General features: G+C 35.9%; 1 protein-coding gene across 2 annotated transcripts; it reads left to right on the forward strand.

Annotated features, from left to right (window-relative positions):
* Window positions 1–21,614: 21,614 nt before the first annotated feature.
* LOC107798396 (uncharacterized) lies at window positions 21,615–24,454 on the forward strand. Of its 2 annotated transcripts, XM_075229096.1 has the most exons (4): window positions 21,615–22,275; window positions 22,384–22,557; window positions 22,656–22,687; window positions 22,799–24,454. In XM_075229096.1, the coding sequence occupies exons 1-3, from the start codon at window positions 21,895–21,897 to the stop codon at window positions 22,677–22,679; spliced, it is 579 nt and encodes a 192-aa protein (XP_075085197.1). In that variant the 5' UTR covers window positions 21,615–21,894; the 3' UTR covers window positions 22,680–22,687; window positions 22,799–24,454. The 2 variants fall into 2 exon arrangements, with proteins under 2 accessions (XP_075085197.1, XP_016476863.1); XM_016621377.2 differs by lacking the exon at window positions 22,656–22,687.
* The last annotated feature ends 3,096 nt before the right edge of the window (window positions 24,455–27,550 follow it).

Here is a 27,550-nt window from a genome sequence, read left to right on the forward strand (position 1 = left end):
AGATACAAATGCCGTAAACAGATGAGAAGGCAATGAGAAGTGTGTTTAAATTCTAAACATTAGGCCTTCTTTTATAGGGGGAAAATCCCCCCAAAACTTAAGAGCCCACCGATGTGGGACAAAAATTTGCCAAATTCAACAGAAATTTCTACCTAGAGCAGAGAGGACACTTTCATCATTCAATCTGTTAATGCTTAAATCTAAGATTTCCAGATCATAAACCTAAGCCAAATCTGAATGACACCGAACCGGTTAATTTAGGAACTCCTGAAGAAATCCGGGAGACCAAAATAAGCATTCACACGGACAAGAAAATGCGAGACGCGATAATTCAACTTCTTTTTGAATTTAAAGATGTGTTTGCTTGGTCATACGATGACATGCCGGGATTAGGTGTCGATCTAGTGGTTCATAAATTGCCAATTCACCCTGATTATCCTCCAGTTCAACAAAAGCAACGAAAGTTCAAAACTGAAGTCAGTGACAAGATTAAAGAGGAGATCACCAAACAACTGAAATACTTTTTACTTTTGGGTCTGTATATAAAGTTACGTTCTTATGTATATATTCATTCTCCTTATTCTATATTCGATTAAATCCCCTCTTGTACATATCCATTTTACTTTCCGCATTTTTCCTTTCTTAGCTTCTTATTTAATGTTCGTAGCTTCTTGTTTTGAGTTTTTGCAATAAGCCTTTGGTTTTCTTAATGCCACGGTTCTTTCCAAAGGTGGAATTTTTGTGAACCGAGTGGCTCTTCCCAATAATGCATGGCATGACAACCTTCCTAAGGGTTTGAGTCTGTTTTCTTTTTGCTTTTTAGTAGTTAGTTGGTAAGGGTGCCTCAAGCAAAACTTTACTTGGGCCTAGCACATTCTCCTTTGATCCTATGTTCAAAAACAAATCGTTGTGTATATGATGGTGATAGTTGTGACCTTTGTGTTGGCCGATAATCATCAAATGGTTTTTTCGGGACCATTGTGTAGCTCAAATCTTAGATAAGGTTGTTGTGGGCCCCCGACTCTGTGTCTTTAGCAATCTCATAGCTTGTGTGGTGAGTATTTGAATTTCAAGTCCAAGTCCCGAGCCATTGGTCTAGAACTTGCCCTGAATATTTGTCTAGGCGAAATCCTAAGTGTAATTTGACTTGAGATGTGATTATAGGCTCTCCTTGATCCGAATGATATATTGAACACTTTCATAGCCTACCAATTCAAACTAAATGATGAACATCAAAGAAACAAACTGGAATTATTTTGACTGAACAATATTTTTATTTTATTTTTTTCTTTTAACAACAAACCTACTTTTAGATTCAAACAACAATAACAAACAAGTAGATTCAAATCACTAAACTCAAAAATCAATTGAACTTCAAATTAAATCTAACAACATTACAACCAAGATAAAGGATTCAAGTGATTAAACTAACACACTTCTATATTAAAACTAAACAAGAACAAATGCATAAAAACAAACTGAAGAAATAATCAAGAAACAACAAACAACGAACAAGAAAAGAATCAAACATATACTGATTTCAGATCCGAGAATATCAAACAAAATACGGACAGAAATGAAACTTAAACCAACTAACCAGATCGGAACAACGATGAACTCGAAGGGAAACAAATCTGCCCGAAAAATTTGAAGCCAAAATAACTCGAATCTGCCCGGAAAATAACTCGACGAGTAGGAACGCAGCAGTGGCGGCGCTGGGCAGTCCGTAGGGGGGTCGTGCGGAGATGGAGTTCGCTGGGGGTTTCAGGTAGACGGGGCTGGTGGTAACGACTGGACTGCATGTGACATAGCTGCTGGTCGTGAGGGAACTACTGGTCGTTTGGAGATGACGAACTGCACGCGTCGAAGCTGCACGTAGCAGCAGTTCACGTCCATGGCTGGAGCCTCGCAATTGGAGGAGATGGGCGTTCATGGCTTGGGTTGTCGCGGGTGGTCGCTTGGAACGGAGCTCGCTGGCTGCTGTAGGGTGGTTGTGTTGTTTGGTCGTTTCGTTGTGGAAGTTGCTGCTGGTTTGGGGGCGATGAGGTTGAAGGGGTGGTAACGATAAAGGAGAAGACGAAGTAGTGGCAGCCATGGTCGACGTCCATGGTGGTCGACGAAAAAGACGAGGCAACGGTGTTGTTTGGAGACAACGGACTGTCGTGGTGATGGGGCTGTGTGTATGTGTGTGTGTTGGCAGAGGATGAAGGGGACGACGGGAGAGGGGCAGCCATGGAAGGGGAGCTTTGGGAGTTTTAGAGAAGAAGGGGGAAAGAGAGGGGGCGGGTGGTTTGTTAGGTTTAGGGTTAGGGAAATGAAAAAATGAAAAATGAAGAAAGGGGTTGGGTCTTTGGGGTTATGGACTGGGTCGACCCGGTTTGAAATGGACCGGGTCGTAGGGGAAGGCTGGGTATTTGGTTTAAAATTTGAAGAAAAGGCCCAATCCGATTTCTTCTATTTTTGTTCTTTTCTATTTATTCAATTTCCTAAATAATAAAGCTAAAAATGCTAAGATTAAATTATAAAAACCCAAAATTATCTCAAAATACTAATTAACTCCTAATAACAATTATCGCACATTTAAATAGCAATTAACGATAAAATCACACAATTTAGACGTTAAATGCTAAAAATGCAACGTACATTATTTTTTATATTTTTTTCATTTTGTAAAATAAATTTAATTAAATATTAAATGCAAACGCGACATATTTTTTATATTTTATTAATTTAAACAAATAAACTTGCACAGACAAAAATACAAATAATTATCCAAAAATGCCACGAAAATTCAAAAATCGCACACAAAGGAAAATTGTTTTATTTTGGATTTTTGGGAGTAATTCTCACATAGGGCAAAAATCACGTACTCACAATAGTCATCATTTCAGTTATCAATTAGCAATTCTCAATTATCAGCTTAATTTCAGTTTTATATGGTTAGAATCAATATTATTCTTTATCACCCATAAGGTAAACAACACCCTTAACTTAATCAATAATTAACAACCCAAACTTATAACCGTTCATGCTTTTCTATCAAGCCCATCAACTCATATCTCATGAACTAGAGTCTATAATTATTAATTCAATGATAGAATCAATTAGAGGGTGAAGATATTACCTTTTTGCCGTTCAATCCCCTTGAATTCGAGTTCTAGGGTTCCTTCTCTCAACAATGATGTCTCAATCGAATGTCTAATGATATGGAGGGTTTACCCATGTTAATAAGATGTTGAAAAATTGAAATTAACTTAGAATCATCATTAGAACTTACCTTGGGTGGTGGAGGGACCCTTAAGGAGTTAGGTTTTTGAGAGCTTTCCTTTCTAGAGCAAGTTTTTATGTTTTGGGGCTATGGGGGACGAAATAGAGCTAAAATTTATTTTCCAAGTCGGCCACCACGTTCTAGTAGGCCTGACCGTGGTCGAATAGCTGGAGCACTGCCTCACGACTGCGGTCGCGGTCAAACGCGACCGAACGCTGTGGTTATGCATTATTCTTTAAAACGGGCATAACTTTTTGCACAGAGCTTCGTTTGGGCTCCACAATATTCCGTTGGAAAGATATTTTAAAGGCCTACAATTTTCATGCTTTGAGTTTTCCTAAATTTCTTATACAGTTTCATTAAACCCTGCTGGAAGACGGACCTTCTGCAAACTTAGTCAATTTTGTCAAATCTTATGCACCTCACTTTCCATCTTGATTCCGAAACAACTATTTTCACCAATAATCATCCTTCTAGGACTTCATATGTCTAAAATATCAAATTAATATCCATTTAATATATCCACACCTAGTCCAAATATATAGGGTGTTACAAGTGACAAAATTAATATTACTCGTAGTTTTCTCTCGAAGTACTACTAGCCTATTCAAGCTAACCTAACGCCTATATTCCCATAGAATTAGGATTAATAATAACGCATTAATAATTCCTGTATAATAACCAAGCAAGGCGATTAGGTATATCCATATCCTAACCGAAATCCATTCCAGATACTCAAGTTCAAAATCTTGCTCTACTCAATCCTATTTAATTTGTAATCTAAAATTCCCTCTCCCGTGTTCAATTCTAGATTCGTAGTTAGTATTAATTAGTGATCAAGCAATCAAATAATTAAATGCAAGATTGAATAAATAAACAAATACGATAAAATAGTAAGAACAATCCAAGCTTCAGACTACAACGTTCATGTAGCACCCACAACTCTAGAACTAATAAACTATGAGATTAAAGGAAGAGAAGAGAAGAAAAACTAGTTGAAAGCTTGCTCCAACATGTTCCCAATGTGAATTCTCCTTCAAAGTGTTGTCCCCCTCTCCAAAATAGGTTTAAGCTTCTTTTTATACGAGTTGGGGGTGTGTAGGGTCGAAATAACCTTGTCCCGGGCGAATTGCAATAGTTTCCCGTCACCCAGTGCCCAGAGTAGTGCGGGGCGCTAGCCCTGGTGCTGGATTTTTTTTTGCATCTGGAAGTTGTGCCACATGTAGCACTGGGCGCTGGCTTGGGCACTACAGTACTGCCTGAATTTCTTCTTTTGTTCTCTTCTTGCTTCGATTTGTGCACTTTCGTTCCATATTGCCTCCGGTTGACTCCTACACATCAAAATACCGTGAACTAGAATAATTCATTACATTCCACATCCAAATTCCACAAAAATACTAGTAAAATGCATGACATTAGCAGTGGTGTCATGTCGTCCCACTGTTGTGACTTTCGCGAAATTTTCTGTAAATTCTTATTTTGGTAGCTTCCTTATAATCATTTATAATAACGTTGTAAATACAAGATGAGGGCTAAATTGTGAGCCTTTAAAATTTAGTCGACTGTGCTAGTACTTAATCTGCTGAGTACGTAGAGAAATACTCAATTCGTTAGATAAAGATTTATTGTAAATGAGAGACTTAAAATACAATAAGTAAATGACACCAACAATTTTTATATTGGTTTGGATCACCAAAGCGGTGCCTAATATAGTCCCTTTAGTTTGTAATGATATCTTCTAGATCTCTTTGTAATTTGTGTTCACATTAACCTTTGTGATTTTCTGCATTCGCCACTAACATGTACAAGGTTGGTTTTTAGTTTTTACTATCTCGCTAACAATGGCCCTTTGATTTTCACTCGCCCACCAAAGAAATAAACAGTGACACAGGGAGAAGAAAGTTTGGGACAAAGCTGCATATTTTTTATAGGTTTGAACTGTCTCTTTAAATAAAGTCTTCATCGCAATCCTTCTAACCATTGCCTTGCATTGAACCCTTAGCAACTTTTTGTTTTCCATTAGAAGGTTCAGATTCAAATTCTGATTTAGACGAAACCAGAGATTATGAATATAAGGAAACTACATATATAAGGTGTAGAGATATACTCTTAAATGCCTTGAGCTGTTTTGCGGAATACCATGTTGGTTTGGTCCAAAATAGATAATATTATGTCATGTTATCCCAATAACTGATATCAGAATCTATGATTCAACAACAGGATGAATATTATGTCATGTTAAGAGTACCTTGGCTGACGTTTCTTTGAATTCTATTGCACTGCCAAGGGTCAAGAGAGACCAAGGGCACTTCCAAATGGATAAAAATTTTGTTCTCTTTCTCATATATAAGCTTCTTTAGTTTTATATTTTTCTTGTTTTAATGTCTGCAAGCTTTAGAGAAAGAAAGTGGAAGCGAGGCTACAAAAGTTGCGATTAAATATTGGTTGATTTTTTTTTGTGCGAGGGTTGGGGGCGGGGGCTGGTGTGACAACAAGCTATAGAATTCGAAGGATGACAGCTTTTTCTTGGAAACGTAACATAGAATGGGTTATTCTGCAATGAAGCAAATGATCTAGCCAATCATTCTTCTGCTAATATCCATTTTCAATAAATTGAAATGATTCCATTAAAAGTAAGATATCTTTCAAACAATAAAAGGGGAGAATATTACCCGATTTAATGTGTATACAAGAGATGAGATTCTCCATCACCACAAAAAAAATTTAAGAGACACAAATCCTTAATTACAGAGAGGGGACACGAGCTAATATTTGTTAAAGAGAAAATTAGCAAAAAATATGTTGTAACAGGCTTACAGCAGATAGAGAGCAGTAAAAAATCCCATGTCAAAGAGGAGTAAAGCATAGTATTACTTGGGATGTTAGGTAGGTATTAAAAAATCACCATTATTCATATCCAACTGGATCAAAGTATGAGCAACACACAATTATAAATATGTAAAACAAAAAGGATTACTGGAGTTATGGCAAATGAGTACAACAAAAAGATACTCCGTGTATTCCCACAAGTGAGGCCTGGGGAGGGTAGTACATACGCAATCGTTACACCTACCTTGCGAATGTGTAATGTAGGAGCTATGTAATGTAGATTCCAACAAATTACAGCTGTCATTGTCCCTCGAATCAGCTCTAATCGTCACCGCTGCAGATCCATCGCCATTATGTAATTGATCCACATTTCCATTATTATGTACAACTATACTATCATCGGCATTAACACAAAGAATTTCACTACTTTTATGAACTGAAGAACAAGAAGGAAAACTAGAGGAATTGGAATCGCCATCTAATTTTGATCGAACGATCCCAGAAACACTACATTTGCTACTACTAATAGTCTGGCACTTCAAAACTTCAAATGAAGTGATGAAACCGATCTGATACTAAGACCCATTTGACGAAAAAGACGAAAACGACGTTCTTCAATAGAGAAAGGTTCAGAAATCCAAACATCATAGTTGTTTAAAACGACGTTCTTCAATAGAGCAAAAAGGATTAAATGTCCTTACCCCTACCTTGTGAAGGTAGACATACTGTTTCTGGAAATTGTGGCAAATGAGTGAATGAAAGTGTTGGAGATGAAGGCATTTCAGATTAGTCTATGGTGTTTGATAAAGAAAAGGGTTTGGTTTGAGTATAAGGTTTGGTACAATTTAGGTTGTCTGTAAATGACAACAATTTGTCTTTTTTTGTTCGCCTAAGGATCCAGATATGGGCTGCTCAACATTGGGCCTCTTTAGTCTTTTGGGCCTCCTTATCCGTCTGCCAAATATCCAGCCCAATAGAAGAGAATAGAAGGGAATAGAAGAAAGACAACAACTGTAAATTTTATTCTTTGTTTGTTATAGACTAGCCAATACAATAAGGACACATAGGATAGTTAGTTATGCACAAATTCTTTTTATTTTGTATTTATACACGGTCCTTGTACAACAAAATTAGATTCAATATACAGAAAAGGAAAATTCTCTAAAATTGTTCTTCTATTTCATCATGGTATCAGAGCAGGTTTGATCTGCTATAGATTCACACTACATCATTTTCCTTTTCTTTCTTTCTCACTATAATGGCAACTGAAAGTCAGCCCAACGATTTGTTGAATTCATTTACTCCTGCTACTGGAGTTTCTATAGCTGCAGGATCTACTCTTTCTGGTGCTATTGATTCAGCACATCCTTATTACCTTCATCCTTAAGATTATCCTGGTATGAGCCTCGTTTCTTCTACACTTGATGGAAGAGGTTATGGAGGATGGAGAAGAGCAATAGTGATAGCTCTGTCTGCTAAGAACAAGCTAGGGTTCATTGATTGAACCCTAGTTGTTCCTGCTGCTGATTCAGGTCTTCAAAGAGCCTGGGCACATTGCAATGATATGGTCCTTCCTTGGCTTCTCAACTCACTCTCCAAAGAAATAGCATAAAGTGTGTTGTATTCACAAAGTGTTAAAGACCTTTGGGCTGACCTGAAAAATAGATTTGGTCAGGTAAATGGTGCTAAACTCTTTCAGATGCAAAAGGAGCTAAGTGTTGTGGTGCAGGGAAATTCTAGTGTTACAACTTATTTTACTAAGATGAAGAGCTTGTGGGATGCGCTTGATGCTCTTAACACTTTTTCAGCTTGTGTCTGTGATTGTGATTGTGGAGCTAAAATAAAGAACCATAAAGCTCATCAAGATTAAAGGTTGTTGCAATTTCTTATGGGGTTAAATGAGTGCTTCATAGGAGTAAGAAGTAACATAATTTTATCTTCTCCTCAGCCTACTATTGGACAAGCATACTCCTTAGTGATCCAAGATAAAAGCAGAGCTTATCCAGGAGAATCTGCTTCTTTCATTGCTGCTAATCTGCTAGGAGGGGAAGAGACACAATGAACATAGAGGTCAAAAAGGTATGCTTGATTCTAAAAAGGTTTCAACCATTTGTGCCTACTGTAAGAAGCCAGGACATACCATAGACAAGTGTTATAGGATCCATGATTTTCCAACAGATTTTAAGTTTACAAGACAGAATAAGTTCCAATACAAGCTAACAATGCTCTTAATGCAGTTGATGAAAGTGAACAGGCAATTAGTGTTTCAGAGACAAAATCACTCACCCAAGAAAATGTAGCTCAGCTACTCCAGCTCCTTCAGCAGGTTAAGCTTGGACAACAGGTGGCAGGAACTTCTTCTGATGTTTTTGCAAATGCTAATTGTGCTGGTATACCTTCCTTCTTTAATTCTCCTGCTTGTTTCATTGAAATCAATAGTCAGTCTTGGATATTAGACAATGGAGCCTCAGAACATATGACCTACAACATAAAACTTTTCTATGTCCTTAAACCTTTAATCAAGCCTAGAATTGTTAACTTGCCAAGTTCTCAAAAGGTTTTAGCAACTCACTATGGTTCAGTTATTCTGTTTTCTAATCTAATACTTCAAAATGTCCTCTATATCCCATCTTTCAAATATAATCTTTTATCTGTTCACAAGTTATGTAAATAGTTAAATCATCCACTCTTTTCTTACTTATTCTTCATGTTTTCTGCAGGGCCCTTCACTGAAAAGCCCTCTGGAGATTGGTAAGGAGAAGGCAGACTCTACATCCTTCAATCAAGTCCAACAGCAGCCATTCCCAGTATTCCATCCAAGTCTAGCAATAGTTTTCTTTCTAGCAGTAAGCTTAATCTAGGACAATATGTACCTATTTTACATTCCTGTTTTAGTTCTATTTCGAATGTAAAAGATAAGCTATGGCATTATAGGCTAGTCCATATGCCTTTCAATAATATGAAAAACATTTTTGATATTCCTATATTTGTTTCATCCAAGTCTTATTTTCCTTGTGTTGTTTGTCCTATGGCAAGACAATCAAGACTCCCATTTCCCACAAGCAGCATTACTACAAAGCATATTTTTGAATTAATTCATATTGATACATATGGCCCTTATAATAAACCTACTTATGATGGCTTTAAGTATTTCCTAACTATTGTGGATGACTATAGTAGAGGTACATGGACCTACTTATTGAGCAACAAATCAAATGCCTTTTCAGTTTTAAAATCATTCTTGGCTATGATAGAAAGACAGTTTCATACAAAGGTTATGGCCATTAGATCAGATAATGCCTTTGAGTTAGGAAGTGGGACTGCCCAGTCAGATTTTTTTTCTTTCCCAAGGAATTATACATCAGACTACCTGTATTGCCTCTCCACAACAAATGGATTTGTGGAGAGAAAATACACGCATTTGTTGGAGACTTCTAGAGCTCTACTCTTTCAGTCCAATTTACCCATTTCTTACTTGGTGATTGTCTTTTAACAACAACTTATCTCATTAATAGGTTTCCCTCAAGGGTTCTTCATTTTAAAACACCTTATGAGGTTCTTTTTCATTCTAGACCAGATTACACAAAGTTAAAATGTTTTGGATGTTTGTGTTTTGTCTCTACTCCTTCCATCCACAGAACAAAGTTTCAACCTAGGGCCATACCATGTGTATTTCTGGGCTATCCACATGGTAAAAGAGGTTACAAAGTCCTAAATCTCAAAACTTTGAAGCCTTTTATCTCCAGAGATGTTATTTTTCATGAGGAAGTTTATCCTTTCTCTTCTAAACTACCTCAACATTCTCCAGATTCTTTCATGCCTCTCTCACCTTTACCTAATTCCACCAGTGGTATTCTTGACTTAATCCCAAAATTACAGTCCCTATCACCAGCTAACGATAATGCATCCCCCCTTCTCCTACCTCCATCTCTCACCCTACATCTCCTACTCCCATACCTTTCTCTCCTATTACTGCTCCCTCACTCACACCTTCCCAACTTCAACATTCTCCTGTTCCCACTGCCTCACCTTCTACATCTGAATCTATGATAGACAATTTGATCAGAAAGTCATCTAGACCCCATAACCCTCCAGTTTATCTCAAAGATTACATTTGTAATGCTATTCAACTTATAGATGTTAGCACTGCCTATTTTCTCTCCCATGTTACACCTCCTAGTTTTCCTTTCTCTGGTCTCTCTACCTCAAATTAGACTTTACTCAATTCCATGTCTAGTATTCAATAACCTATCAGTTATAGTCAAGCAGCACATCACCCAGGTTGGCAGGAAGCCATGGCTAAGGAAATTGAAGCCCTTGAACAGAATCAAACCTGGGAAGTAGTGGAACTACCCCTAGTAGAAAAGCACTACCTTGCAAATGGGTGTATAAGGTGAAACAACATTCTGATGGTAGTGTGGAAAGACTAAAGGCTCGGCTAGTAGTAAGAGGTGATATTCAAAGGGAAGGAGTAGATTTTACTGAAACATTTTCACCTGTGGTGAAAATGACTACAATTAGATGCATTCTTGCTACAGCTGTGAAGATGGGTTGGGGAATCTATCAATTAGATGCGAACAATGCTTTTTTACATGGTGATCTTAATGAAGAGGTTTATATGAAGTTTCTTATTGGTTTTTCACCAGCTTCTCCACCTCAAGTTCGCCGTTTGAAGAAATCACTTTATGGTTTACGTCAAGCTTCGCGTCAATTGTATGCTAAGTTAACGACAGCTCTAAATTTTAAAGGGTATTCACACCCATTGAATGACTACTCCCTATTTTTAAGAAGATGGATTCCTCAGTATCCATAGTTTCAGTCTACATGGATGACATTCTACTCACAAGAAATAATGTTGAAGAACTACATGCTTTAAAGATATTCTTAAACCAAGAGTTCAAAATCAAAGACTTATGGACCTTACATTATTTTTTGGGCATGGAAGTACTGCGAGAATCTGCCGGTCTGATCCTGTCCCAGCGTAAATTTGCCCTGGACCTCCTCACTAAGTTTGATGTCTTACACAAAACTCCTGCTTCCTGCCCACTTGATCCAACTATCAAACTTTTGGCCAACACTAGTGATCCTATACCAGATCCAACCTTGTATCATCATTTATTGCCCTTCGATATTTGCTCAAGGACCCTGGTCTTGGGTTGTTTATGTTTTCATCACCCTCCTTTCAGCTGCTCACTTTTTGTGATTCCGACTGGGGTACTTGTCCTGAATCCCGTAAATCTATTAGTGTCTTTTATATTTCACTTGGAGGTTCTCTCGTCTCCTGGAAGTCCAAGAAACAGACTTCCATCGCCCTAAGCTCTACTGAAGCTGAGTATTGCTCAATGAGGCGAGTAGTTGCCGAGCTCACATGGCTAGTACGTCTTTTTGAGGACCTGGCTGTTCCAATTTCTCTCCCTGTTCCTTTGCACTCCGATAGACAAGCAGCTATCCGTATCGCAAAGAACCCTGTGTTTCATGAGAGAATGAAACATGTGGAGATCGACTGCCACTTTGTTCGTCAAAAATTTCTCGCAGGTCTAATTTCTCTGTCTTTTGTTCGATCCTCTTTTCAGTTGGCAGATCTCTTCACCAAGTCTCTCACAGGGCCGCTTCATCATAGATTTTTGGGCAAGTTGGGTGTTCTTTCATCCCCTTCCAACTTGAGGAGGGGTGTTGGAGATGAAGGCATCTCAGATTCGTCTATGGTGTTTGATAGAGAAAAGGGTTTGGTTTGAGTATAAGGTTTGGTACAATTTAGGTTGTCTGTAAATGACAATAGTTTGTCTTGTTTTGTTCGCCTAAGGATCCAAATATGGGCTGCTCAACATTGGGCCTCTTTAGTCTTTTGGGCCTCCTTATCCGTCTGCCAAATATCCAGCCCAATAGAAGAGAATAGAAGGGAATAGAAGAAAGACAACAGCTGTATATTTTATTCTTTGTTTGTTATAGACTAGCCAATATAATAAGGATACATAGGATAGTTAGTTATGCACAGATTCTTTTCATTTTGTATTTATACACAGTCCTTGTACAACAAAATCAGATTCAATATACAGAAAAGAAATTGAAGAAGAGGGAACATGAAAGGAATTATTTTAAACAAAGAGGGAGGTCTTAGCAAGAACCACGTAGGCAAATCTATGTTGAGTTTAATAAGTTCAACTGAATTTACTGCTTTCAGAATCATGTTTATATATAATAGATCATATTATATACTAACTCAGACTAAATGCTGGATTTATATATGGCCCTTCAGACAATCATACCAAGCTTGTTATTACCATTTGAACATGAAAGTAGTCACATGATCAAACAAAGACGTGGACTTTAACCAACTATACCAAACGACATCCATTTCCTTCTCAGTTGTGTACGTACTGACTTCTTTCAGTTGACGCTGCCAATAGGAACACTTGGTTTTGGTATTATCTTGGCATCCTATTAAGGTAGGCAGCACCTGTGTATTTGAAACAAAACCATAAGATATAGAGAATAGGTTAACGATTATAGACAGTCAATCAACATTAATTTAACATGTATTAACAAATTACCTACCTTATGTTTAGGTCACTAATTCCAATTTTACCTGCATGTATTTTTTGTATGATCGGATTGTCTAACATTCAAAGTTAAACTCCTACATCTGGATATCTACTTTTAAAAGGACTAGTCTTAGGGTACGTGCGTTGTGATGAAATTGTCAAAAGTCCCACATCGGTGGGTGACAATTTTGAATGGATTATTTTACCTATAAAAGAAGGCCTAATATTTAGGATTTAAACACCACTCTCATTTGCCTTCTTATCTTCTTAAGGCATTTGTATCTTCTCTCTTTAGTATTATTTCACTTGTATTTTAGAGTGGAATAAAATATTGGTTGTGTCCGAGAAAGTAGGCTAAATTGGCCAAACCTCGGAAATTCTGGTATTCCTTTTATTGTAGCTTTAGTGTCTTATTTATTATTTGGTGGCTGTCATAATTTTTGGTATAATAGTCGTGACTCATTCACACTATATACATTTGGCTTCCGCAATAATTGGTATCAGAGCCAAGGTACTGTCTAAGTATGCTTTGTGGTTGCAACATAGTCTGATCTTCCACATCAGAAAAGATTTATCTTGGTAATTGAGTCAAGGTTCTGTCTGAGTATGCTCTGTGGTTGCATCTTAGTCTGATCTTCCACACCAGAAAGGAAATAATCTTGATTTGTGTCGTCAGCTATTAAATAATATTTGTGTCAAAGATGAGAGACAATAAACAAGAAGAATCTACATCAAGTGTCAACAATACGTCATCATTGGCATTTTCGCTTATGGCGAGAATTGTGTCAAATGCGAAATTTGCGGTAGAAATTTTTGACGGGTCAGGACATTTTGGGATGTGGCAAGGCGAGGTTCTATATGTCCTTTTTCAACAAGGGCTAGATCTTGCCATTGAAGAAAAAAGACCAGATGTTATTGGAGAAGAAGATTGGAGAGCAGAAAAAGGCAAGATCTAGCCCTTGTTGAAAAAGACTGTTTGGAGAAAAAGGACATCTAGAACCTCGCCTTGCCACATCCCAAAATGTCCTGACCCGTCAAAAATTTCTATGGCAAATTTATAGCAAGGTAGGATCTATCTCAAAATTTCTACCGCAAATGTCTGACTCGCCTTGCCACATCCCAAAATTGCTCACTAGCAAGGTAGGATCTAGCCCTTGTTGAAAAAGACTGTTTGAAAAAGACTGGAGCAAGGTAGGAGAAAAAGACCATTCGATCCTACCTTGCTAGAGAGCAGAAATATCCATACACAAAGGAAACTTCTGCAAGTAAATTATGGAAAGCACTGGAGGATAAATTTTTGAAGAAAAACAGTCAAAATAAATTGTACATGAAGAAGAGACTATTTCGCTTCACTTATGTTCCTGGTACCACGATGAATGAGCATATCACCAGTAGTTGGTCACAGATTTGCAAAATATGGATGCAACTTTTGATAATGGTGACTTGACCTTGATGTTGTTAGGGTCATTTCCTGATTAGTACGAACACTTTGAAACTACTCTACTCCATGGAAATGACTGAAATTTCTCTCAGAGAAGTTTGTTCAGCTTTGTACAGCTATGAACAAAGAAAGAGAGAAAAATAGAAGGGCGGAGAAGGAGAAGCACTGGTTGTGAGGGGTTGTCCTCAAAATCAAACAAGGACAAGGAAGGGAAGATCCAAGTCAAGATCTAGACCCAACAAAGATGAATGTGCCTTTTGTCGAGAAAAGGGGCACTAGAAGAAAGACTGTCCGAAGTTGAAGAATAAGGCCAAACATAACAATGGAAAGGCCATTATAGATTCAAATGTAGCTGATTCTGATGATTCGGACTTCTTATTAGTTACAACAGAGTCATCAACATCATCAGACATATGGTTGATGGACTCGGCTTGTAGCTATCATATGTGTCCCAACAGGAACTGGTCCGTGGATTTTCAAGAAGGAGAATATGGAGTCATCCACACAGCGGATAACAACCCTCTTATCTCATATGGTATTGGTTCAATACGATTAAGGAACCATGATGGAATTATCAGAACATTAACAGATGTTCGATATGTACCGGATTTGAAGAAGAATCTCATCTCTGTGGGAGCCCTAGAATCAAAAGGGTTCAAAATAATTGCAGAAAATGGAGTGATGAGAGTATACTCCGGTGCACTAGTGGTAATGAAGGCTAAGCGGAAGAACAATAATATGTACCGCTATCATGGCAGTACAATTATTGGGGCAGCGACAGTGACATCCAGTGACGATAAAGAGGCAGAAGCAACCAGGCTATGGCACATGCGCTTGGGACATGCTGGAGGAAAATCCTTGAAAACTCTATCAGATCAAGGATTGTTAAAAGGAGTAAAGGCTTACAACTTGGAGTTTTGCGAGCATTGTGTCAAAGGGAAACAGACAAGGGTTAAATTTTGTACAACGGTCCATAATACTAAAGGCATTTTGGATTGTGTACACTCTGATGTTTGGGGTCCTTCCAAAACACCTTCATTGGGTGGGAAGCACTATTTTGTAACCTTTGTTGATGATTTTTCCCAAAGAGTGTGGGTATATACAATGAAGAGCAAAGATGAAGTGTTGGGAATTTTTCTCAAATGGAAGATAATGATGGAGAATCAAACAGGCAGGAGGATCAAGTGTATTCGCACAGACAATGAAGGTGAATACAAAAATGATCATTTCAATAAGGTCTGTGAAAATGATGGCATCGTCCGACAATTCACTGTCAGACATACACCACAACAGAATGGAGTGGCAGAACGTATGAACCGGACCTTGCTGGAGAAGGTACGGTGTATGTTGTCCAATGCTGGCTTGGACAAAGAATTTTGGACTGAGGCAATTACATATGCATGCCACCTCATTAATCGCTTACTATCTACTGCTATTGATGGCAAGACGCCATTTGAAAAATGGTATGGAAAGCCTGTTGTAGATTATAACTCTTTGCACGTATTTGGCTCAACTGCATATTATCATGTGATAGAGTCAAAATTGGATCCAAGGGCAAAGAAGGCTATTTTCATGGGAATTACTTCTGGAGTCAAAGGATATCGCTTATGGTGTCCAATGACAAAGAAAGTAATATTCAGTAAGGATGTTACCTTTGATAAATCTGCTATGGTAAATAAGGTAACAGAAGATACCAAACAAAATGAGGGTGCTTCTAAGCAGGTGGAGTTTGAGAGAAAATTTATTTTTCCTACACAAGAAGCAAAAGAGGAAATAAATGAAGATTATCCTCTGGAAGAAGAGCCAGTAGAGAGGGAGATTCCAACTCAGGAACCTCAACAACAACTTGAATCAATTGCAACTAGCAGGCCAAAAAGGACAATAACAAAACCTGTTCGTCTTATAGAGACGGTTGCTTGTGCCGCCTCAATTGTAGCTGATGATGTTCCTACCACTTATAAAGACGCAGTCCAAAGTTCAGAAGAAGATAAGTGGAGGATTGCCATGAATGATGAAATACAATCCCTTCATCAGAATCATAGAAGAAGGTGGAGTCACGGCGAAGAAAATTCATACTACGGAGAATCCTGCTGATATGCTGACAAAAGTGGTGACTGTGGTCAAGTTTCAATATTGTTTGGATTTTATCAACATTGTTGAACACTAAAGATTGAAGATGAAGACATAATAAAAATTTGTTATTGAGAGAAAATTGAAGATGTGGAATTTTGCCAAAGGTGGAGATTTATTGAAATTGTCAAAAGTCCCACATCGGTGGGTGACGATTTTGAATGGATTATTTTCCATATAAAAGAAGGCCTAATGTTTAGGATTTAAACACATATCTCATTTGCCTTCTTATCTTCTTAAGGCATTTGTATCTTCTCTCTTTAGTATTATTTCACTTGTATTTTGGAGTGGAATAAAATATTGGTTGTCCGAAGAAGTAGGCTAAATTGGCCGAACCTCATACATTCTGGTGTTCCTTTTATTGTTGCTTTATTGTCTTATTTATTATTTGGTGGCTTTCATAATTTTTGGTATAGTAGTTGTGACTCATTGACACTATATACATTTGGCTTCCGCAACACGTTGCACGTGTACCTTATCAATAAAAATAAAACTTTAAAACATCACGCATAATATCTTTGAGTTGTAAACTAAAAATCAAAGGAAAAAAGTGTGAGTCGAAAGCGTTGAATATTCTTTTCATTTACTAATAAATGAAGAACCTTTGTCTCACATAAGTCTTCTGATGGATTAAGTGCCAAAATTCCTTTTACTTGATTATTCAAACATATTGATAAGTTTCGTGAAGAAACTATTTTATATGTGAGTAATCAAAGTTTTTGTACTCAATTTTCATTTTTTTTAGAACAAAAACGCCAATAAGAATAACAATTTTCTACTTTTCTTCCTTTCCTACAACCATCGTACAAAAAATTTCAAAACATCTTTTTAAAGTATATTTCAAATAGTTATATAATATTTATTGTCTCTTGTTTTATAGATAACAATAGTAATTTTCAGACTGATGATAGGTTTGGTGTAGAGGTGGTTTACATTGTTCTATGAAACAAAAAATATATAATTTATGTTTAAGAAATATAATGTTTACAAAATTTTATTTTATAATTCATACATATTTGATACAACAATGTTTATTTATATGTGTGATAGTTTAAAAAGTTTATACTTATTGATATAGGGAACACGTGCAATAACTTAAGCAAAAAGAATGAAGTAGAACTACTTAATTATAAGGTCCAAATCAAGCACCATAAAAGAAATTCTGGTCTTAAACTATACATGATTAAATAACTAAATAATTAAACGACATAAAATCAAGAATCAAGAAGCCAGTATGTACAAAAATCACAAGCTCAAAGTCGCTGGTTATGCATCTCTTTTCGTTTTCTCACTATTTGATAAGAGCCCAACATTACAATTTTATTTGAAAAAAATACATATAAATATAACATTAGTATTTATTGTCCTGAAAAGACTCACTTTATGAGGTCAAATTTTGGGGCGATTATCTGTATGATAAATGAGTAACCGCGTCATAATATTAAACCCTTACAATGGACAATCAAAGTGATATGAAATCCTCAACACATCCCCTCAACCCAAAAAAGCTCATTTGAAAAGAATATTGATTCTAATTTCGAAGATAAAAAATACCAAGAATAAATGGAATAGTACTAAAAATGCATCAATCATCACCGTGTTTGTCAGGAATCTAATTCCATAAAAAAAAAATCAAAATTTAATGAAATACATAATAATCGCATGATTAAAGATAATAAAATATACAAATATATAAGCATACATGCAATAAGAATATGAATAACAACTTACTGTTTTAGTTGAAAACACCATAGGCTTTTACAATAGATATACTAAAGCGAGATTCCTTAGAATCGAATTCTAAACCGGCGTGGTGCTGCTGGATGCTTCTGATCAATAGAACAAGAAGAGGACCAAAAAGATAGACCACTAAAAGTAACGACCACCAAGATAGGCATAGTAATTCGATCTTTTGATCACCCATTTTTTGAAAACTATTTTTGGGGGCTTCCGCCTTACACACGGAAGGTTGGATTGCCTGAATCACGAGTCACAGATTTGTTAGCTTTAGAAGATAAGAAATTCATGTAGTACTCTGGAAAAAATATTCGAAGCTCTACAAGATAAAATCCCAAAGTCATATTGAATGTTGGATATTTTGTCCTTAGTTTGAATCAGTAACGGTATCTTTTTTACTTAAACTTTTTGTGTAGAACATACTGAAATTGTCTAAAGGCTTCTTAGTATGCATATTAAAACTGTCTAAAAGCTTCATAGTTTGTTGCACTTATTTGTATTAGAAGTATGAAAATATAATAAAGGTGTTAGTCCAAAGCAATATATCGGAAGAATTAATAATATTTGTATATTATAGAATAAAAATAATACTCTTGGCTCAAAAAATAATAAAGAAAAATCTAAATAGACTGTGTTTTTTCCCCTTACCTGTTTCCCATTTCCGCTTAATAGATTGTACTGTCCAAATATTTAAGACTTCCAACGCATTTCGTTTAAATAAGGAACATTTTTAATAATAAAATATATAGTAGCTTTCAAAATTGCTTTCAAGATCCAAATATTAAAAAATAATCATATGACAGTTTTGTCCAATATAAAATCAATTTTTAAGGGTAAAAAAGGCGAACAACATTTCACTAAAGACATTCGCGCTTTTAATATAACTAGTCTTAGGGTACGCGCTTTGCACGTGTACTCTATAATCATAAATATATAACTGTTAAATATTTGTATATCCATATTAACCAATGTATATGAGTTATTAAAAAAATTATAGAAAATAATATAAGGTCCTAAAAATGACGAATGTTAATCCTATTTAGCTAGCTTAAAAAAATCATGTCCTACATAAATTCTCAGATGCTTTATTATGATTTCTCGCTTTTCACTTATCGAAGTTATTTAATTATCTTCTTAATTTTTGGATTAATTAGCATATGCTTAATATAAATAAGTGAATTGATAAGGCCGTATTGATATATCTCTTTATCTCCTCTTAAATTAGATTATTTGAACCTGAAGAACAATTTCAAGTTTTCTTTCAGTAAATTTGAAACATAATATGATAAAGTTAAAAAATAATTGAATTGAATTTTTTTTAATCAGTTAATTAAGACCATAATTTTAAAATAGCTATTTTAATATCAAAAATTTGCTGCCTTTGTTAGTTTTCAAATTATGGTCGGGATATTCTATTATAAGTTTGGTCGTTTCCTTCCATTGATTATATGCACATCCTTTTAGGAAATATAACACGTAAACATTTATATTTTTAGTATTATAATCTTATAATATTGTGTATGGTAAATGTAATTGATTTTGATATCCTAAATATTAGATTTTTTTGTGTAGTCGTTCAAATAAGGAAACTTTTAAATAAGTGAAGTTTTAGTTGACTTCAAAATGTTAAATATTAGGGAAATAATTAAATGACTATTTTGTCCGGTGTGAAATAATATATATTACTCGCACTCACACACAAATATTAATAAATTTGTATTTTAATTATTTTAAAATCATTTTTCCGACCGAAATCGGTCGGAAATATTTAATTATAACTTATCTCGGTTGGTTAATAAATATATATAATTTTTGTCTTGTGCATGAAATAATTATTTCAAACTTTCCAACTGATTTCGGTCGGGAATTTGGAAAATTTTAATAAATAATTATTTTTATACATTATATAAATATTTGATATATTTCCGACTGAAATCGGTTGGAAATTTGGAAATTTTTTAATAATTAATTGTTTTTGTATATTGTAGACAAGTATGACCAAATATTTAACCAAAAACATGTAATTTATTCATACCCTCGCAACTAAATAGTTGAAGAATGGGCATCTAACGATAACTCTTTGCAATTGGTCTTCTAAGACATGGACACTCTGCAAGTCGAGGATTTTAAGATTACAAAATGTTATGATTTTAGTTGTGCTAATATCAAATTCAAACTGTTGTCATCTCTCTAGCTGCATAAATAGTCTTAGGTAAATTATAGTACGTATCAAAATTCCAAGAGTGAAGCTCCAACACTTTGACGTTATGTTTTACCACCAAATCAATCCAACAATCTATATGAGAAGCCAATTCTTGATGATTATTTTCACATGTAAGACTGAATTGTTTAAGACGTATGTTTTGTTCAAGATGGGGCCGCAGGGATTGATCAACCAACTTGAAAAACTCGTTGGGGGACATATAGCTATCATTGGTGTAATCTAGTTCTTGACTGAGGTCAGCCGATTGAGTCTGAACCTTAATTTAAAGATGGAAGGAAGACCCGGATGGACTTAATTAGGAGCATGGGCAACCCTTCGCGCACGAGATAGCAATGACAACAGGAGATTGACCGGTCGGGGCCGAGTGATCCTCAGGGTTTAGGGCTCCTTCTACTGCTGCGACTACCTCTCTTCTCTTTTCTTTTAGAAAGGCCAGATTAGGTCGTGAAGTCAAAAGATTGTACCATCCCTTAGACAAGACACAAATTCTAGCCGCTGTCTTTTGGGGTCATTTCGGTCTGGCATAAGATCTGATGAATGATTTGTAGAGGCAACTATGATATTCTATCCTCGCCGCAAATTCTTTTTGCCTCCATAATTTACACAGAATTAATAATGCTACTTACCCTCTCTGCTATACCTCTATTAAAGAGTACAATATTTCAGATTCCTAGTGGAAATTGTTCACAAAAAAGTAGGATATCTTATGGAAATTTTTTGTGTCCGTACTACTTGTATATATCCTCTCCAGTAATTTTCTCAACTTATTACCTTCAGTCATTTAGTTTAAGAAAAAAATAATAATAAAAGGATATGTGGGGAAACTGTAATTTTTTATCACTTGGAAGAATGTTTGGGTTTAAAATAGGCCTGGTAGTTGGAACTTTAAAACCTGTGATTTTCAACTTTGATCACGTAGATGTGTATTTGATTCGTAAATGACTAAACAATAAATACTTTATAATACCTGGTTATCCTTTAAATAATTGTCATCCGAATGGCAAAAAGTGTTTGTGATGATGATAGAATATCAGAGTTGCCTGTGCAAATCATTCATCAGATGTTATACCAGACTGAAATTACCCTGAAAGAGGTGGCTCAAACATGTGTCTTGTCCAAGAGATGGTACAATTTTTGGATTTCACGGCCTAATCTGGTACTCAATCATGAACGAAAGTCTTGGGAAAATTTTGTCAAGTATGTTGATCGGTCCCTACGACCCCATGTTGAAAACAAGTTATGTCTTGAGCAATTCAGCATTAAATGTGAATATCATCACAAAAAATTGGCTTCTCATATAGATCGTTGGATTTATTTGGTGGTTAAACTTAACGTCAAAGTGTTAGATCTTCGCCCTAGGAATTTTGATACGTACTACTATAGTTTACCTAATGCTATTTATGCAGCTAGAGAGCTGAAAACATTGAAACTAAAGAGGTGCAAGTTTGAATTTGATCTTAGCACAACTAACATCATAACATTCTGTAATCTAAAAATCCTTGATTTGCGGAATGTCTATATATTAGACGACCAATTGCAGACAGTTTTCGCCAGATGCCCATTCATCAGGACTCTACAACTAATTAATTGCAAGGAAATAAACAAATTACATATTTTTGGCCTAGTACATCTGGAGAATTTGGTGGTTGTATTGGGTATATTGGACAGACTCAGAAGCTTGATAGTCCAGGCTCCAAATCTTCGATACTTTGGATGTGGAGAGATGGCACAGTTAAACAAGGGAAGTGAGGATAATCTTGTTCCTTGCAAAATTGCAAATGTGGATGCTTACAATACTATAGAAACACTCAAACTCTGGGGTGCGATCACAGAGCAACAGTTTCAAGACATGTTCTCTAAGCACTCAAACATTTCAGAATTGGATCTAGAAAGATGCTATGAGCTTAAAAATATAGAGATTGTGAGCGAAAAACTCAAGAAGTTGACCTTATCGAAGTGGAGGAATTTGGAACAAGTCAAGATTCAAGCTCCAAATTTGACAGAATTTGTTTTTGAGGGTCACAAAATGCCCTTCAACCTTTCTCACTTTGTTCAAAAGCTCAACTACTCTAATGGTTTCATATTAGAAATACTTTGTGAGAAGGTAAGAGTTTTCAATCTTTTTTTGCTCCATGAGTCTCAAAATAAAAGTTTAGTTGTTTGTATTACATCTTGAATTTGGTTAAAATTTTAGTCATTGACAATATTGCAGAGTGAAACGATCTTTCTATATGAAGATCCAAAAGAAACTGTTGTTCCTCCATTTGATAAAGTCACGATACTATTTAGACCTGTGAAGCATCTTGAATCATTCATAAATGAGTTCATGAAAATTTATTCCAAGACACAGTCAATACTTCCAATTACAAATAGCAAACTACTCCAGGTAATTTCTTGCTTATTTTGGATATCCTTTCAAACGCGTAGCTAGCTAATGTTGGATATAAGACTTTATTTTTAAATCATACAAAAAAATATGTGCAGGTAAAAGTGGAATTAGTGACCTAAAACATAAGGTACATAACTTATTATAACATGTCAGAATAGGCATTTGCTTAATGTTGATTGATTGTCCTATAATCATTAGTCTATTCTCTGTATCATATGGTTTTGTTTCAAATACACAGGTGTTGCCTACCTTAATAGGATGCCCAGATGATGCCAAAACCAAGCGCTCCTACTCGCAGCATCGATTGAAAGAAGTCAATATGTACACAATTGAGAACGAAATGGACGCCCTTCGGTATAGTTGGTTAAATTACGCGACTCTGTTTGATCAACTGACTACTTTCATGTTCAAATGGTAATAACAAGCTTGGTATGATTGTCTGAAGGGCCATAGATACATCCAACATTTAGTCTTAGTATGTTCTGAATAAATATGGTCTATTATAAATATTCATGATAAATTCAGTTGAACTTATTAAACTCAGTCTAGAATAATCTGCCTATGTGGTTCTGGCTAAGATCTCCCCCTTTGTTTTAATTATTTCCTTTCATGTTCCCTCTCCTCCTTCAGTTTCTCTCATACATTAATTATCGTGTTCAAATTATTGTATATTGCAAAGTGACTGAATTAAAAATAATATCTTGCTAGAATGTTTTATGATTGTCATCAAATCAAGATCTGTGTAGCTAGCTTTCTGTGTGAGAACATCTTCTGAAAAAATTGAGCAGCAGCATTTGAGATATCATCTCTTTTGTCCAAGCCAGACTCCCTGCTCATTTTTTAAGAATTTCTCAATGTTGAGTTTCCTTCTTTTGGAGCGGAGCATTAGAACAACGGTAAAGTTGTCTCTGTGTGACCTATATAGGTCAGGGGTCAAGCCAGGGAAACAGCCACTAATGCTTAACATTACGGTAGACAGTCTACATCACTCTCCTTTGGATGCGGTACTGCGTGAATGTATGATGCTCTGTGCACCAGGCTGCCCTTTCTTTTTTTTGTTGAGTTTCTCTCTTTTATCTTTAATAACACTATGAAAAAATGCAGTGTTTGCGTCCACGTCATCTAAGTCTAGCATTTTTGCTACAGTGTAGCTTCATGTTTTTTTTTAGACTTGAAGAAATTCAGCATTTTATCTATATTCAATCTTGTCCTGTTGTTTGAACTTTTCTCTCCATTTTATCCACATAATTAAAAGTTTCCTGGACCAAGAGCTTAACTTTTTGCTAGAAAGTCCACATGGGAATTCCATTAATGTTCTTCTTCCATATACTTGAATAGGGGTGTCAAATCGGCGGGTTGGGCCGATTTTGGGCTGGTCAAAATGGATTGAGTCAATAATGGGCGGGTCAATAGGTGCTGCAAATTGCAATGAGGTAAAAAGGCAGTACAATCTTCCTTTGTTATGATCATCAGCCAAGAAACTGTTCAAATAACGCGACCCTGCCAATTCAACAAAGAAAAAAGATGCTGCAATGCCCCTCAAGTTTTCTCAGCATTATATGAATAAAAGTTAAGAAATTGCAGTTTATTTGCAAAGATTCTTTGGAGACTGAATGTAGATTTTTAGTGTTTTTCTTCTATTTAAAACCTAAAAATTGGTAAGTAGCGTTTCCCTAAATTGCTCAATACATGTTATTACACATAATAATGCAACAGAAAAATCAAATTTGACAGGATGAGACATATAAAGAGTATATGTCTTTCCAAAATTTTCAAAATTTTCAAGTACGGATAGGAAAAACTTTCCATATGATATCGTAGTTTCCCTGTTTCAAGAACGTATGCTAGCATCAGTGGCGATGCCAGAAACTTTTTCAAGGGTGTTCAAATGAAAAAAATTCCGACAAAGAGTATTCAATATATGTTATATACCTATAAAACCTAATATTTTACTTATATACTCAGTATAATTTTCCGACGAAGGGTGATCAGTTGACCACCCTTTCAAGCATGTGGCTTCGCCCCTGACTAGCATAATCAAAGATGGAGGCAAAAAGAGTTGGTTGCAAGGATAGAATATCAGAGTTGCATGTGCATATCATTCATCACATCTTATGCCAGACTGAAATTACCCCGAAAGAGGCGGCTCAAACTTGTGTCTTGTCTAAGAGATGGTACAATTTTTGGACTTCACGACCTAAACTGGTACTCAGTCAAGAAGGCTGCAAAACCTATACCTATAAGTCCCCTGGAGATTTTGTAAAGTTGGTTGACCAATCCTTAAAACCACATGTTTAACAAAACTTATGTAATCTTAAAAATCTTCTTTCATTGGGAATATAATACTAGTTGATTGCGAGGGTATAAACAAGTTGCATGTTTTTGGCCTAGTACATCTGCAAAATTTGGTTGTATCAAGGTGCGAACTCGAAAGTGTGATAGTTCAGGCTCCAAAGCTTCGACTATTTGGATTGAGCAAATACATCGATGACAGTCTTGTTCCTCGCAATATTGCAATTTTAGATGCTTACAATACTTTAGAAATACTCGAACTGAATTGTACCAGCATCACAGATCAACAGTTTCAAGACATATTCTCTAAGCACTCAAATATTTCAGAATTGGATCTAACAAGTTGCTATGAGCTGAAAAATATAGAGATTGTGAATGAAAAACTTAAGAAGTTGACCTTATCAAAGTTGAGGAATCTAGAACAAGTCAAGATTCAAGCTCCAAATTTGACGGAATTTGTTTTTGAGGGTGACAAAATGCCCTTCAACGTCTTCACTTTGTTCAAAAGTTCGACTATTCTAAAGGTCTTATATTAGCAATATTTTGCAAGAAGGTAAGAGTTTTCAATCCTTTTTCAGTTCTTTGTATTACTTGAATAATTGATGCATTACTTCTTGAATTTGAATTAAGTTATGTCATTGACAATATTGCAGAGTAAAGCCATCTTTATATATGAAGATCCAAAAGAAATTGTCATTCCGCAAAGTGAAGATGAAGTCAGGATACTCATTAGACCTATATTGCATCTTGAATCATTCATAGATGATTTAATGGACATGTATCCCAAGACCATGTCAATACTGCATAGCAAAGTACTCCAGGTAATTTCTTGCTTTATTTGGATATCCTTTCAAACGTAGCTAGTTTGCGGAAGCTAGTAAAGCAAACATTGAACAACGATAAATTAGACAATAAAAGAGAAATATATCAAATGAGACACAAACATTTAACATGGTTCAGTTAATTGACTTACGTCTACGGATGAAGATAAGCAATCTGCTATATAAAAGAGAGTAGAAAATATTGAGAGAACAACCTCGCAAAGAGTCAAACACAAGTTGTAGGCTAACACTCGTACCGAAAATCCCATATGGCTACATTGTGGACATTGGCGGAGCCACATTGAAACAAGGGGTGTCAAGCGACACCCCTTCGCCGGAAAATTACACCACTTTGCTAGATAATTTTTTTATTTTACGTATATTTACTATACGTTGACTCCCCTTGATTTTTCATATCTAATTATTTATATTTTGACACCCCGTGATAAAAATTCTTGATCCGCCACTAATTGTGGATGCTACTGAATGAGAAGGAAGGATCCTCAATTTATAGAAGTCCAGACCTTTTCTTCCAAGAAAAGTGACTAGCCAAATATGAAAGATTTGTAATTTCCTTACAAGAAAAAGGAAAACTCAATTATGGTAAATATGTTGTTCATTCCTTCAAGAGATAAGAAAACTAAATATGATAAGAAAATCAAAACAAACAGCTAAGCTAGCAGTAAATTTCCAGATATACTCCATAAGAATTTAACTTTTGTATATTGATAGCGTAAAATAAATTTATACAATCAGATCATTAAAAAATATATCGTTCATTAAGTGCATTTGTGGCCTAAAAAAAATTAGGTAACACATTACAACAAGTAGAAATACGTTGTCAGTGAAATGTGTTAAGTTAAATCTAAGACGTAAACATGCAATAACCATTTGCCCTATAATCATTAGTCCATTCTTCATTTGAAGTACAGGTGCTGTCTACATTAATAGGATGCTCAGATAATACCAAAACCAAGTGTTTCTACTCGTGGCAACGTCAATTAAAAGAAGTCAGTACGTACACAATTGAGAAGGAAATGAAAAGCGTTTGCTATTGGTGGTTAAAGTCCCCGTCTCTGTTTGATCAAGCAACTACTTTCATGTTCAAATGGGAGGACAAGTCCATCATTCACTCTAAGCTGCGGAGGTCGAGTATTAAGGTTATATGTTAGGAGGTAGCTGAATCTATTTCTACTTCATACCTATGTGAGGCTAGTCTGACAGGATTTTTGTCTTAGACTACTAGTGGTTAATGTTATGTCTCTCTACTCCTTCATTTTCATAGTGCCGGGTCTTTTTACTGGCTATCACTTTTGCATTTCATATATTTTCTGGTCTTTATGATGCTGTTAATATTCATATGGTCTCTGTTGGTGGTACTGATATTGTCTTTTTTCGTCTTCTTGAGCCGAGGGTCTTTCGGAAACAGACTCTCTACCCCCTCTGTTGGTGTTAATTTATTAGAATTTCAAGAATTGTGAGTCGCGGCCATGTGGAAATCGAATACACAAGTAGGGGTGGTAAAACTAACCCAAATCCATTTGACCCACCCAACCCACCCAAGTTATAATGGGCTTGGGCTAGAAGGATTTTGAAAATGGGTTGTTTTGGGCGCGCATTTGCCGTAAAAATAGGACGGTATAGCCAGTTTTCGGACTAGTCATTCAAAAATAGCTAGCGTTTACGAAGTCAATGAAAAATAGCCACTATTTTGCTGCAACAGAGACCGGTCCAGCATAATATATTGGAGTTCAGTGCACCTGTGTATGAACTCCAGCATATTATGCTGGACCGGTATACTTTGCTGACCCCAGTATAATATATTGGAGACTGGAGCACCGGTGCTCCAAACTCCAGTATATTATACTGGACAATTA

This window comes from Nicotiana tabacum, chromosome 13, assembly GCF_000715075.1.
Source record: "Nicotiana tabacum cultivar K326 chromosome 13, ASM71507v2, whole genome shotgun sequence".
In the NCBI taxonomy this organism is placed as follows: Eukaryota; Viridiplantae; Streptophyta; class Magnoliopsida; order Solanales; family Solanaceae; genus Nicotiana; species Nicotiana tabacum.